Raw genomic sequence first — 13,570 nt, 5'->3', positions numbered from 1 at the left:
ACGGTTTATATTTTTTGATCCAACATTAACAATCAAATTTAATTTATTTTACCAATGCATAGCAAAATATGTTAGAGAAAATGAGTCGAAAAGGCGAAATTGGGTTGTTATTACACCTAAGGCAGGTTATTAAACAGATTAAAAAGAAAATCGGTACCAGTATTTTCAAGGACCTGAAATCAAAATGATTATAAAAACCACGAATTCTGTTAAGTTTATGTTAAGCCTTTACAAGGAAACGCCATTTTATAGCTAATGAAAAGTTTATATAGGACTTCATTAGGTGTAATGTTTTTATCTTTATACTTTGGTAAATTGGTTCCAAACTGTTATGTTTATACCATGTGTAATGAGTTTAAGAATAACAGTTTAAAATAATTACGATATCAGTAAAAAGAATGTAGGGTATGAATTGAAAATAAAGGAAAGCAGTTAAATGTGTAAACTACGACTGAATCTGTAGAATAAAATTTGAATGTGAAAGATATCAATTGAAATTGCAGGATATAATCTGCAATGTCTAACATTGTACGTGTATTTCAAATATTATGTTTCGTCACTTCTATATATCAATAATGACAGCCATCATTAGTACTACGAACGTTAAATAAAATCAGTTGGAATAAAACGCGGCTGTTAAAAGCATCTGCTAAAAAGAATTGATCGATCACAGCATTATAAGAGTGGACGGCCTATTTATTAATGTGTTCTGAATTTTTTTCATATTCAAAAGCAAAATTGGCATTGGAAGGTTTGGTGAAAGGAAAATTAAAACTAGATTGCTTAACGAGACGAACGATCCACAAGAGAAATCAATCGGACCCCAGTTTGAACTTTTTAACTTTAAATTTGTTTAATTGAATAGTGCGGTTAATGTCATTCAAGGCCGCTTTAAAGAAATGTTTTTTTTAATTACTGCTTCGTCGATTTCTACCAGACAATTAAAAGTTTGAATTTAAAGGAGAAAACACACTAAGACTTTCAATATAAGACTCATTGTCTTTTTAAAGAAAACTATCGAGGCATTTAATCATAATTGTTGACAAAAACAATTTGTATATGCAAGGTTTAATATCTGTTAAAGTCTAAGCCTGAACTTTCTAAATTATATAAAATTTTAATGTTCAACTTTAACAAAGAACCTGAAATGCGTTGGAATTGTACATCTCCTGAAGTCTTAGAAAATGCTAGGTTATTATTGCCATTTCATGCTATTTAGAGCTTTGTATTACCTTAAAAAGAAAAACTTTAAATTAGATAAAACCATAATTATTAGTTAGATTAAATAATTGGTGAATTATTTAAATGATATAGCGTAAACATTGAGGTGTATTCTTGACTTAGAAAAATCATATTCAAAATCTATATTTTATGTAAATTTGATAGTTAATTTGTTGATTACTCGTCTTCCTTAACTTTATGTATGAACTACATACTGATATTCCCATTTATTTATTTTTAATTATTGAGCAGACACTCTAAATCACTCGATGACTTTACATTTTCTGTTCTGTGAATACAATCGATTATTACGGACCGGTGCATACAATGGATTATACAACAAAACAAACTGTAAGGTATAATTTGCCGGCCTTTTACCTTATCAAATATTTACTTAGGGTTGTTCTTTTCGTTATCTCGTGGCAAATAAGACAGGTGCCCTGTGTAAGAATACAGAGAGAGAGAGAGAGAGAGAGAGAGAGAGAGAGAGAGCGAGCATAATTGTGTATATTAGCTAAAAGTTTGCCCCTGCCTTATCTGTCACACTTTGGCTGAGTTTGTTATTGAACAATTAATTTAAAAATGATGTAACAATTAGCAAATTTTACCAAAGCGGATATGAATTAAAGGGGGAAGATAGTTAAATTTCTTAGATTTGATCTCCCTCTCTCTCTCTCTCTCTCTCTCTCTCTCTCTCTCTCTCTCTCTCTCTCTCTCTCTCTCTCTCTCTCTCTCCGTCCAATATCCTAATCCGGCCGGTTGATCTGGTCGTATCTTTAGATATATATGTTGTATTTTTGTTTAAATTCATTAATCTATGTAAACTTGTACGTTTAAGAAAAATGTATGTTGCACCCCTCTTCCCCGGATATTGCATATCTATTCTCATTCCCCTTTATAAATACAACTACAACAACAACAACAACGTGTTAACAACAACGTTATTTAAAACTGAGACAGGGAAAATATTTATTAACCCAAAATACGATGTATATCCTCTTTCCTACGGATACATATTGCTGTCAGTATTAAAAACAATGAAAAAAAAATCTCCTACATGTACGTACAACTCATAATCTCGCATATTATTTTTTTTAACTAATGTTATAGTGTGTCGCACCCTGAGCATATTTTTTTCACAAACTAAATATATTCAGAATTTTGAATTTTTATGAACTCATTCCTCTTTTATCATCCAATACACATAAGCATTATCAGCATAACATCCAAAATGCAGCATAAATGGACCAGGATTTCATTGTCTAAAGAGAAGGATAACACAACAAAAGCAAGAAGATAAAAAAATTAAAAAGTTGACAAAACTATAAATTGTCGGTAAATACTTTTTTTTGTTTCTGTTGATGCTCTTTATTGTTGTTTAGATATCGTATTAAACCCTTAGTAGTAATTTCTTAAATTTAATACCTCTTTGGTGAAACTCACTTGAATATTAGTCGATTACATCAGGTTTATAATGATACGACACCTGCTAACAAAAATCAATTCAAAGGAAGACAACTCCACTTCAAAAGCCGACATCGGCGGATAATGATTTATCGGACTTTCTCTACATGGTTTCAATGTATATACATGTATCAGCTGAAAAAAATGTATTCAAACATAAAAAAGGAAAATAAGATAACGGATCATCCATATCCATTTTTATTTCAAAGAAGTGGAATAACTTAACCTCCCTGCTTTTGGAAATGGTGTCTTAGCATCACAATCTCCTGAATAAAGCTGCTCAATTTTAGATTATTCTTAGAATGGTGTGAAACACCCCAAAGTAATAGAGGAAAAATTAAAGTGTTTTGGTAGAAGTGGCTTGTAACAAATGCTCATATATTTACTGATATACGTGTACATGTATAGATTGTTGACGCCTTTACTCTTATATATATACATGCTGTATATAATTTATCCTCACACACAATCTAAACTTGAATTATTCAGTTTTTTATCAAGTGTACATAATTATATACATGTACAATGCCTAAATCAAACATTTCCCAGCCAACAGTTATAAGTAAATATGCCCATTGCATGCAGACATACATGTACCAACTACTAGTATACGCAAAAATGATATTTTGTATAGTACAATGCCTTTAACCCTTACATTCATGATCTAAGATAGGCACACACCACCTCACGTGTAACACCTGTGTGCACACATAACCATATCTGAGCATATGAGACATTTTCCTGAGATTGTATTTTAATATATGTCCATGTATTAAATGTTAACGTTGGGTGTGAATTGATTCTATATATACATGTAGATGTAATTTTTATATAGGTCTGTCGGCCAAAAATCTAATCATACAGGAGAGAAGGGACTCCATTCTCTGTAGATTCCACGCTATATAGCAGCAGGGAAGCGAACTTTATTGGTTCACAGGTGTGAATTGGTCTGCTAACTTCTACCTGAGATAAATGAGATTTATTACCTGTTTACACTTGACACGACCTCTTCATAATCTAGTGAAACTGCTAATTTATAAAGTCCATTATCTGATATTAACTGATAAAGCCACGCTATTTATCTTTTTTCTCCCTGTCCATCGAAGGTAACGTTTGGAATTTTCCCTTTTTTCAGTTTGAGATGCATTGTAAATTTACCAATAGAGAATAATCAAATCCACTGCAATTTAAAAGAAATAGAATTGCACCTATCATAGAGCTTTTTATTGTGGATACTAAAGATACGAAGTTTGTGTATTGTGGAGGGGGAGGGTAAGACATTACTATAAAAAATATATAGTTAACGTAATTTAGTCTTTTTTTTTAAACGTAAAAGAAACGTTATACAACTTTCTTTTCACTTTTTGCGCCATTTCCTGCAAATGCGCGGCGATAAAAAAAACTACAGGTGCTTGGGGACAGGATCAAACCCCCCGCCCCAATATCTAGACCCCGGGACTTTCTTTTTCTTTTTTATTAAATTATCCTTGTATGACATATTCATAATCTAATTTATTCATCCAATGCCCAAAATTACATAAAACAAACATTTTTTTTTTAAATCAGACCCTCTGTACATATATACTTGTATTATATATGTAGAGGGTCTGATTTTTTAAAAATATTTGTTTTAGGTAATTTTGGGCAAGGAATGTATAAATTAGAATAGAAATATGTTATAAAAGGATAATTTAATATAAAAATAATATCAAAGTCCCGGGGGTCTATAATCTTGGGGAGGGGGGGGGGGGGTGGAGGGTCGATCCTGTCCTTAAGCACCTGTGGTATAGATAGTTTAAAATCTTTGGGGCTTTACAAATTGATAGTAGCTAAGAAAAATAAAAAAGAGTAAGCAATTGATGGTATTACTTCAATTTGATTTATGACTCTGAAAATCTGAAATATTATGATTCAAATATCAATATTCAGACAAATTTATGCTCTCTTTTGTATTATTAAGAAAAATATGAAAATGTTCATTTTAACAAGTTACTGTACTCAAAGATTTGACCCTCAATGATACTATTTTTTGTCGCTGTTCGTTTTTGTTGACAAGAAACCAGTATCATGTACCTTTGGTGCTATTCTTTAATTTGTAAATTTTAATAATAGATAGCAAATACTTTCATTTAATTTGGATCTCACAATTCATATTTGCATGCGAAATTTTCCCGGAGTAAAAGCAAATGAATGTCAAAACGGGTTTGACTAAATACCGAAGTGATAAATATAAAGCAAATAAGAGCCAACAGCAAACGCTGCTAAAAGTACAACTTATTATCGTTCAGTTAGAGTACCCGGGGTTTTTGATTGACTTTCAGTGAAGTAAATACTCAAACAGTCAAGCATTTGAGAAAAAAAGTTTTTATTGATGTCATTAATATTATTTACACAGTTTACGTAGACAACCATATTACGTCATTTGGCTCCTGTTGTTAACTACCACCAGTGACTGTCTCCATGGACCATTGTAAAAAGACTGACTCTTTGACTAAACGATTGACTGTTTGCCTTTACCAGAAAACGTTCTCAAAACATTAAAAAAACACCACAACATCGGCATCAAAACGTTTTCCTAAGTGCAGAATGCAACGCTTTTCAGCAACTTCTCTCTGTTCAAATGATGAATTATCAATAGCTCGGTCCCCTTGGGACTGGATGCTCAGTGATTAGTGAATACTTTCACTTTTAGATTTATCAAATTGTCTAGACCAATCTCACTAAGATTTCGTTATTTTATAATTATTTGCATTTTCTTACATTTATTAATTGATTTCATTTCATTTATACACATGTACTTCGACAGTTTTCAGAAAACCATGAATTATTCTGATGACGCAGCAATGACGTGCTACTTTTTTCAGCCAACGAATATTCCATGGTGATGCTAACCATAATAACAGTACACCATTTAATTACACTTACACTAAAACTGTCGAAAATATTTTGATTTAAAATTTTCAATGTATTTCTACGTCAAACAAATACAATAATGAAATAACAAGGTATAGCGAAGCCTGTTCGCCATGAACAAAGCAATCTGAATTTATAGAACATTCATTCTCTTCGGCATAAGATATTAAAATTTTGTTGTGCAAACTTTAATTGTGTATTCTTAAAGCTACACGCAAACAGCAAAACATACCATTGTATCGCAAATGGAATAAAACTTTCGTTTTTGGGAGATTATATTTACCAATGTGACAATGCTATGCGAACAATTAAAACTTAGCTGAAAACAGGGCTCACAAAGCATACCCTGCAAACCAAACCTACGTACTAAATATGAGCATTTAAAGCATTAAGATAAAATATTTGATTTCGCGTATTTGAGGTTCATAGAAATTCCCAGCGGGCTATATTGACATATAGGAACTTAGTATTAGAGCTGTTACGTAAAGAAACTTTTAAAAAGATGACTCTGCCTTTTACCTCACAATAAATAAATTGTTAATCTAAACTTACGGACACAAAATATCACGAACGAAATGATTTGTGTTCATCTATTAACCGTCTAAATACTCCATGTCTTTGAGGGTTTTCGCTCTCCGTTTTTTCCCCTACGGTTCTGTGTCATTACCAAACAGATAAAAAATGCTGAATTCGGGCGTCCATGATTGATGGAAGCCAAAATCAATAGTTAAAAAGGAGGACCAGTGTTCACAAGTTGAGCAAAAAACACAGCGTGTATATCTGGAGTTACCGAAATCAGGAGCCCCACATGAAATTGGGATCGAAATTTTATTGATGTTTGATGAACAAATAACCATGTAAAGGTTTCTTTATCTCTCCAAGTGACGTTCCGGGATCCCGTCTTAACAGACGAGGGATCAATTTTTATCCTCTAATCTTTTGACAAACCTTGTCAAATACTTTCTCGAAATGGACGACACAGCACGTGCGCCGATTTATTAAAAGCCAAAATACATGTGAGGAACGCCATTTGGATAAACACTTCAGACATAAGAGAATTATATTGAGTGTGCCTGTTCTTAAAAACAAGACAATATTATTTTCAATATAGAGGATCTGAAAACAAAAATGGGCAGACGATTCACGGAGAGTGAGGTACTAGCAATGACCAGGAATCGACGCGAAGACAAAGCATTAAAGGAAAGATTGCATCGTCTCTCGGAAGAGAGAGGTTTGTATCATGATAATTTAAAGAAAGAGAAAACAAAAATATCTCAGTTTTGTCTCGAAAGTCAAAGAACTTCTGGGAACAGTCCTTGTCCGGATTGTCAGGTCGCGTGCGAGAAAAGTGACCACGTCACGCCGCATGAAATGCAACGTCATAACAAGCCATGGTCAGTGACGCCATCAGAATCCACTTTCAATGTACTGTTTCAGCAGAACAATTTTGCAAAGCCAGAATCCCGAAAATTTCGCAGGCGGTCGAGTTCTTTACGAAAGTCGAGCGAATCGCGAACAGAGGAAACCGAATGTAATTCTGTCAGTACCACGGGTAACTCTGAGAACTCAAATCAACAGAACGGTCAAGAGGGTTCTCTAAACTTCAGCGACGAAAGCAGAATTCTCAGTTCTACTCCTGTTTCAAACAAAGTGCTTATTTCCGATGATGAAGCTGGAGACTGTGGTCTTTACTCGTCCATAGACCGTTCTAATCAAGGTAAAAGTGTAACAGTCAGGTCGACAAAGTCGGACAAACCTGACAGAAAAATGAATGTGTCATCACCTTTTCAAGAAACAATACAAGCAGAGAGTTTTGACAAGAATTCAAGGACTACTGACACCAAGAAAAAACAAAATGGTCAAAACTTAAAAAAAGAATTGGGGCAATTAGTGCATAATTGTGATTCGATGACAAATGACGATGGAAAGGAAAGTCAAAAGCATTGTGACATAGGTAATGTTTTGGAAGAAACGGGGGATAAATTAAAGAGTGAGCATGTTGAAGACAAGAGTTGTGAGCCGGAAATCGACAAAGCGGTCAAAGAAAAAGCACGCTTTTTAGGCCACACGCCTTTACCAGTGCTAGAGGAAGTACCAAACGAAGAGGGAGATGAGAAATCAGAACAAGAGTACATGATGGTGTATACCATTCAAAACGACGAACAAAACACCCAAAATCGTATGCAAGAAAATGGCGCGCAAACAAATATTGGCGGTTCGAGCAATAAATTCCTTCGTTCTCAAAGTAGTACGGGAGACAGGCATATTCAGATTGTTGATGTCGCGCTAGAGACTGACGGGTCGGCTGCCATCACTTTATCACACGTGGAAAAACAGCGGCCCCATACGGTGGCGGGCGGAGAACTTCTCATTGAGGACTCAGAATTAAAGAGTCTGCCTGATGTTGATCATAGAAATTTCATGTGGTTCAAGGGAAAGAAGTTGCACGATTATGTGAAACCTCAAGATCGTTATAAACACGATCCGTTCAAGATGAAAAAGCGCGAGAAACTGATGAAGAAACTTGCTACAGAAACTCCTGTGTTTGCCGAGGATCAGCGAGAACAGATCCTTAATGTGGAAATGACGTTCTCAAAGGCCACGCGGTCGCGTCTACTAAAGCAGCTAGTGGAGGAAAACTCAACCAAACGGCAGACAAGTTCCCGGAATGGTTATGAGCAAAGCCTTAATTCAAAGATTGACCAATTCATGAAATCTATTGAAGACTTCTGTAAGAAACAAAGACAAAATTAAAGAATGTATGTTTTCAATTTCTAAAAGATGAGTTAGAAATTAACATAAGCTTGCAATAAGACTTACTCATAATAGCTGATTCTCCAATAACATGTGACTATGTATGAGTAGGATAAAGATAAGATACTAGTCGATTGGTCAAATTTTAGTTATTAGGTATTTTGCCTGCAGATTAAAAACGCATTCATGCGTGGATCTAGAGGGAGGGTCGGGGAGCGGGTCCCACGTGAATAATTTAAACTTGTTTAACTTACACAATAAAATACCGATAATATGCCTTGGACCCACCCTACCACCACCCCGGGCAGACATTCTTATTCCTTGGACACCCTCTTTCCTTCTGGAAAAAAAATTCCTGATCCGTACAAGGCATCGCTTTTTTAAAATCATGAAGAATAGAATCATTTTTTTAAATGTGCCAAATTAATATGATGCACATAATGGTACATGTACTTGTACATGTGTGTATCTTGTTTCGTGTTTGCAGTTACTGTTTAAACAACTGGGAGATTTTTTAAATGATTCAAAGTGCACTGAAAATGGGACTTATGACATTTATGATGAGGAATTTGTGAACCACACTTGTCTATCATTAACGCATATTTTGTGTATCACTGATAAACATAGAGAGTAGCTTCTTCTATACACCTACCGAAAAACATTTCCCAGATTTTTAAACCTATTGTAACATAATTCAATTAACTGTCGTTGAAATACTGTATGTAAACAATTAATGATACATTTACCGAAGAAACACAAATAAACTGGTTGTTCATTTCAGAATACGGTACTTATTTACTCAGTAATATATAGGATGCATGCTTTTCATCTCCCGGGTCAACATCGTTCTATATGAATTAAATCTACACCTCGGTTCGTGTCAATATTATATTAGGTCTCCTTTTATCTTTGGTGGAGACTAGTGTTGCCGCACGCAGAGTTACAATTAATAACAATCTTCGAGAGTAGTAAATGAAGTACAGTTATTCCACAAATGTTGAGTATGTTCTTAGCTTTTAGGTGTATTAAATATCATAACTCTCTTTGATTGGGATCATCCGGAGCATTGTACATCCGTAATTATGGAGAATGTCTGCTATCGTCCAAACTAGCGTGTTGGATTTCATGCAGAGACGAACAAATTTGCTAAAGATTATTAGAGATTAACAAGTCAGGAAGAAGTGACGTTGAGAGAGAGAGAGAGAGAGAGAGAGAGAGAATTCTGTTGTAACCTCACTCTAAACTGTCCAAGTACATAAACGTTAGAATACGTTAGTCTTAAAACATAATCAGAAAATGAAGCTTAATATTTTTATCTCCTTAATCACAAAAAAAGAATAAACTTAACTTAGATTAATGTTGTTAATAAATATGCTTTGAACTATTCTCGTACAATGAAATATCTTATTTTATACATTAGTCCCCTTCTTAAGAGTTCCTCTCCAGTGAAAAGCCTGTCCTTTCTGATATAATCCACGCTAACACTAGATAAAAGCGACAAGATGGGGATTCCAGAGTTTCTCTCGTGAGACCTTGCCCTCCCTAATCCTCAGTGGTAAGAGGAAGCAGTTCTACTCAAAGCCCAATCAATATTTGTGTATTGTTAGAAATTGTGAAACAGGTGAATATCTTCCGAGAGAGTTGTCTCCCAGCGGGTGACAATGGCGAGGAATTTTTAATTAATGCAGGGGAATTATATTCTTCGATTGTTACGACGGTAAAGAAAAGCCGAGATTTAGACCGCATGCGTGGTCAAAAAATCGTTAAACTCACAAAAAATATTTATGAAGGAAATAAGCATTAAGAGTAATTCGATAAAAAAAAACTATTACATTATTTATTGCAATATAACTTAAAGCTATCTTTAAGTAAAGTGATACATATGCAAATATGTATTAATATGCCTACATGTAACTTTCATAGATGTGTCTCACACAAACACACGCATATAATTAATAAAAATAGACGTGAAATCTATCAGAATAACACGAGAAAAAGTTATCCAATCGTACCTGAGCGATTTGTGGTTATTGTGCGCTCTGTTTTAATTAACAAGTAAATATCGGTCGATTGGCCGTGAAAATCGTGCAAGATCTAGAGATATCTGTATCATAAAGGTTTCTGTTCGTGATCTGAAGGTGACTGACTTTTTATTGTACAAAAATTAGATATATAGTGAATTTATGGGAAATTAGATATAATTTAACGAGAGAAACAAACACCAAGTTTGTTTAAACATTTCGTGAACTTGTAATGAATGGAAACAACATTACATGACAGTAGCGAGAGAATTGTGATGAACAGAAATATGATAAAGGGAACATGTGTGAGGGCTATTAGGCAAAATACACAAGGATATACAAAGATCTAAAGAGAAATTGCTATAGATAAAATACTCCCTTTTTTCAGGTATTATTCGTAAGAAGGTTTTAAGTGATCGTATCCATACAATCCAAATCATGTTTGAAACCTTGTAATAAAGTTTCACAGTGTTCAATAGGTGATTTTTCTGATCATTATTTTACCATAACGATGATTAAAATTTATCATATCAGTTTGTATAAAAGCAGAAATGTGTGGACACTTATATTTTGTACATGATATTACATATGGAATAATAATAAGATAAGAGCAGAGCATGCATCTCGTTAGCAATAGTAAAAAAGTGGACAGAAATCGTCTGTATTGCGTACGGTTGTAAAAAAGAATATCCATTCTATTATGTAATGTCACAAAACGATTACAATTTCATGTACAGTGTATACAAGCAATATAATTGATTTCTTATGATTACAGAATATTTATAAACCAACTGAAAGTTACTTTTCATGTAAACTTAATCTAAAATAAAATCGACTGAATACGCTTATCAGGTACGTACCATCAGGGATGACCGGGCTTGTGGGGTGGGGGGACTGACTCCCCATTTACCTCGCAGCCAACATTTTTCTTAAATTTACATATAGAAAATTGAATCATCATGGAGATGCCACCCCATCCCCCAATGTTGTCGGGGAATGTCTGTCCCTACCCCTTCCCGACTTTAAAAAAACTATGCCAGGTGCCCGCTAATAAAATTCTATAATCATTATGTCAGCAGGTTAAAGAGGGATAACTCACATATAGCGCTCATCATTTCCTAACGGAATATAAAAATCAACATCGTAAAACTATTGAGCTTATGGAGTTGAGTTTTGTAAGACTATTGTTTGACTATGTGCATAGGCGTCGGAACCGGGGGGGGGGGGGGCTTAGCCCCCCCACTTTTTTTTTTGCCAAGTTAGACCTAACCATTAGGCACATAGCATAATAGGGGCTTCAGCCCCCCCCCCCACTTTTTCTCGCAGTAAAGATAATTGATCTGAAATTGACCTTGAAAAAAAATTGAAATGTTTAGAAGTTGGAGTTATAGGTATACTTACTCCCCCCCCCCAACCTCCCCACGGATTAGGAATTTCATGATTTGGGGGAAAATAATTTTGGTAGGTAAGAATTTTTTTTTGAACTATAGGTATACCCCCCCCCCCCGCCCCCCACGGATTAAGATTTTCATGATTTTGGGAATTGGGTTTTGTCAAGATTTCTGAGGATAAGTCTAGCCACCCCACTTTCAATTTGCTTCCGACGCCACTGATGTGTATAGTATGAATACTGGCATTTCTTGAATAAATATTCTGCCGGAATTGATTGTTATCATCAACACAGAGATACATATAGTATCCTCCTTCATATTAACCTTATTCGGATGCCTTCACCCAAAACTGAACAACTTTTAAACATTTGGTTGACTGAATATGTCTGCGTACAATTTTATCTGATGCATGTGTAATTAATCCTTTTTAAGTAATTTGATTTTAAAATTACGCAGTTGCTGATGGGCCTTGTCAGTAGTTATTATACTAGTAGATGTTGTAAATATACAACTGTACATAACTGTATATATTTTTTATTCATTTTTGTAGCGTTTCTGTTAAGAACGTAAAATTGTTATACATGTTATACTTTTAACGAATAATAATAATAATCTATTCTTTTTATGAAAGAACTATTTCATGTTGCAGAGTTTTCAAGCTTATGAATACACAGGTTTTCACCATTTTCGGTGCGATAGATTAATGGATCTTGGCTAAATTTGTAAATCAACATAACGTATTATATAAGGAATAAGGAATCATTCTTTGAGTATTATGAGGTGATAATTTATGTCGGGGCGTGATCAAATCCAATAAAGCCCGAAGGGCTTTATAATAGATTTGATCACACCCCGACCGAAATTATCACTTCATAATATTCAAAGAATGATTCCTTATTACTTACATTTATATAATTTTAAGCCATCGTACGATTAAATATAAAAATACAGGCACGTAGCATCGTTTTTGAAAGTGAGGGGGGGGGGGGGCAGACCCATCCAAAAAATCTTGACAAGCAAAAAAAAGGGACATTTAAAGTATTCCAAAAATCTTCAAAATCCTAATCCGTGGGGGGGGGGGGGGGGGGGGGGGGTAGACTCAACTATACTTCCCAAAAAAAAATTCTTCCCTACCAAAATTGTTCCCTCCAAATCATGAAATTCCTAATCCGTGGGGGGAGGGGGGGGGGGGGGGAAGGAGGTAACTTCAATTTGACTACTCATTTCCTAATTTTCATACCAATTTTTTACTAACTTCCAAAAAAGTGGGGGGGCCAACTCCATTATAATTCATTTTTTTATATGTAAATTTTAAAAAATTTGTTGCTGCGAGAAAAAGTGGGGGGGGGGGGGGGGCAGGCCCCCCCTTGCCCCCCCCCCCCTGATGCTACGTGCCTGAAATATAAATAAGCAAACCCCGCTGGCGCCTCAATTTGGCGTCGTTTGTATTATGGGTTTTTATAGTACAAAATCGATACGTAGTGTTATCACAGGCAAAGACACTGGAAAATGTAAATATACATGTATCAGGGACGTGCACCCGTCCCTGATTATATCATTATAAACAAATAATTTTAAAATAGCGATATTTACGAATTTTGGATGAAGATTTTTTCATAAATCAGTATGCTCGTATAGTGCACTACTAGTGAATAATTAAAAACCAGATTTAGTCATATTTTTTTTTTAGATTATTATTAAAGTCTTTACAATCAAAATGAAAAGAGGGCCCCGAGGGGATACGGCTGCCTGAGAAAGCATCAAAAGAGCAATTTTAATGAAGTCTTTTTTTGTGTACGGATATTA

The 13,570-nt window shown here is 34.6% G+C and overlaps 1 protein-coding gene across 1 annotated transcript; it reads left to right on the top strand.

Moving 5' to 3' along the window:
• Nucleotides 1-6,726: 6,726 nt before the first annotated feature.
• Nucleotides 6,727-8,352, top strand: LOC136271913 (uncharacterized). The gene has a single exon (XM_066072498.1). The coding sequence runs from the start codon at nt 6,727-6,729 to the stop codon at nt 8,350-8,352; it is 1,626 nt and encodes a 541-aa protein (XP_065928570.1).
• Nucleotides 8,353-13,570: the final 5,218 nt, after the last annotated feature.

This window comes from Magallana gigas, chromosome 9 (genome assembly GCF_963853765.1).
Source record: "Magallana gigas chromosome 9, xbMagGiga1.1, whole genome shotgun sequence".
Classification (NCBI taxonomy): domain Eukaryota; kingdom Metazoa; phylum Mollusca; class Bivalvia; order Ostreida; family Ostreidae; genus Magallana; species Magallana gigas.
The sequence above is the reverse complement of the archived record's forward strand: the minus strand, read 5'-3'. Positions and strand labels throughout refer to the sequence as shown.

Coding starts and splice junctions, on each gene's coding strand:
- LOC136271913 (XM_066072498.1), top strand. CDS start 6,727: ATGGGCAGACGATTCACGGAGAGTGAGGTACTAGCAATGACCAGGAAT.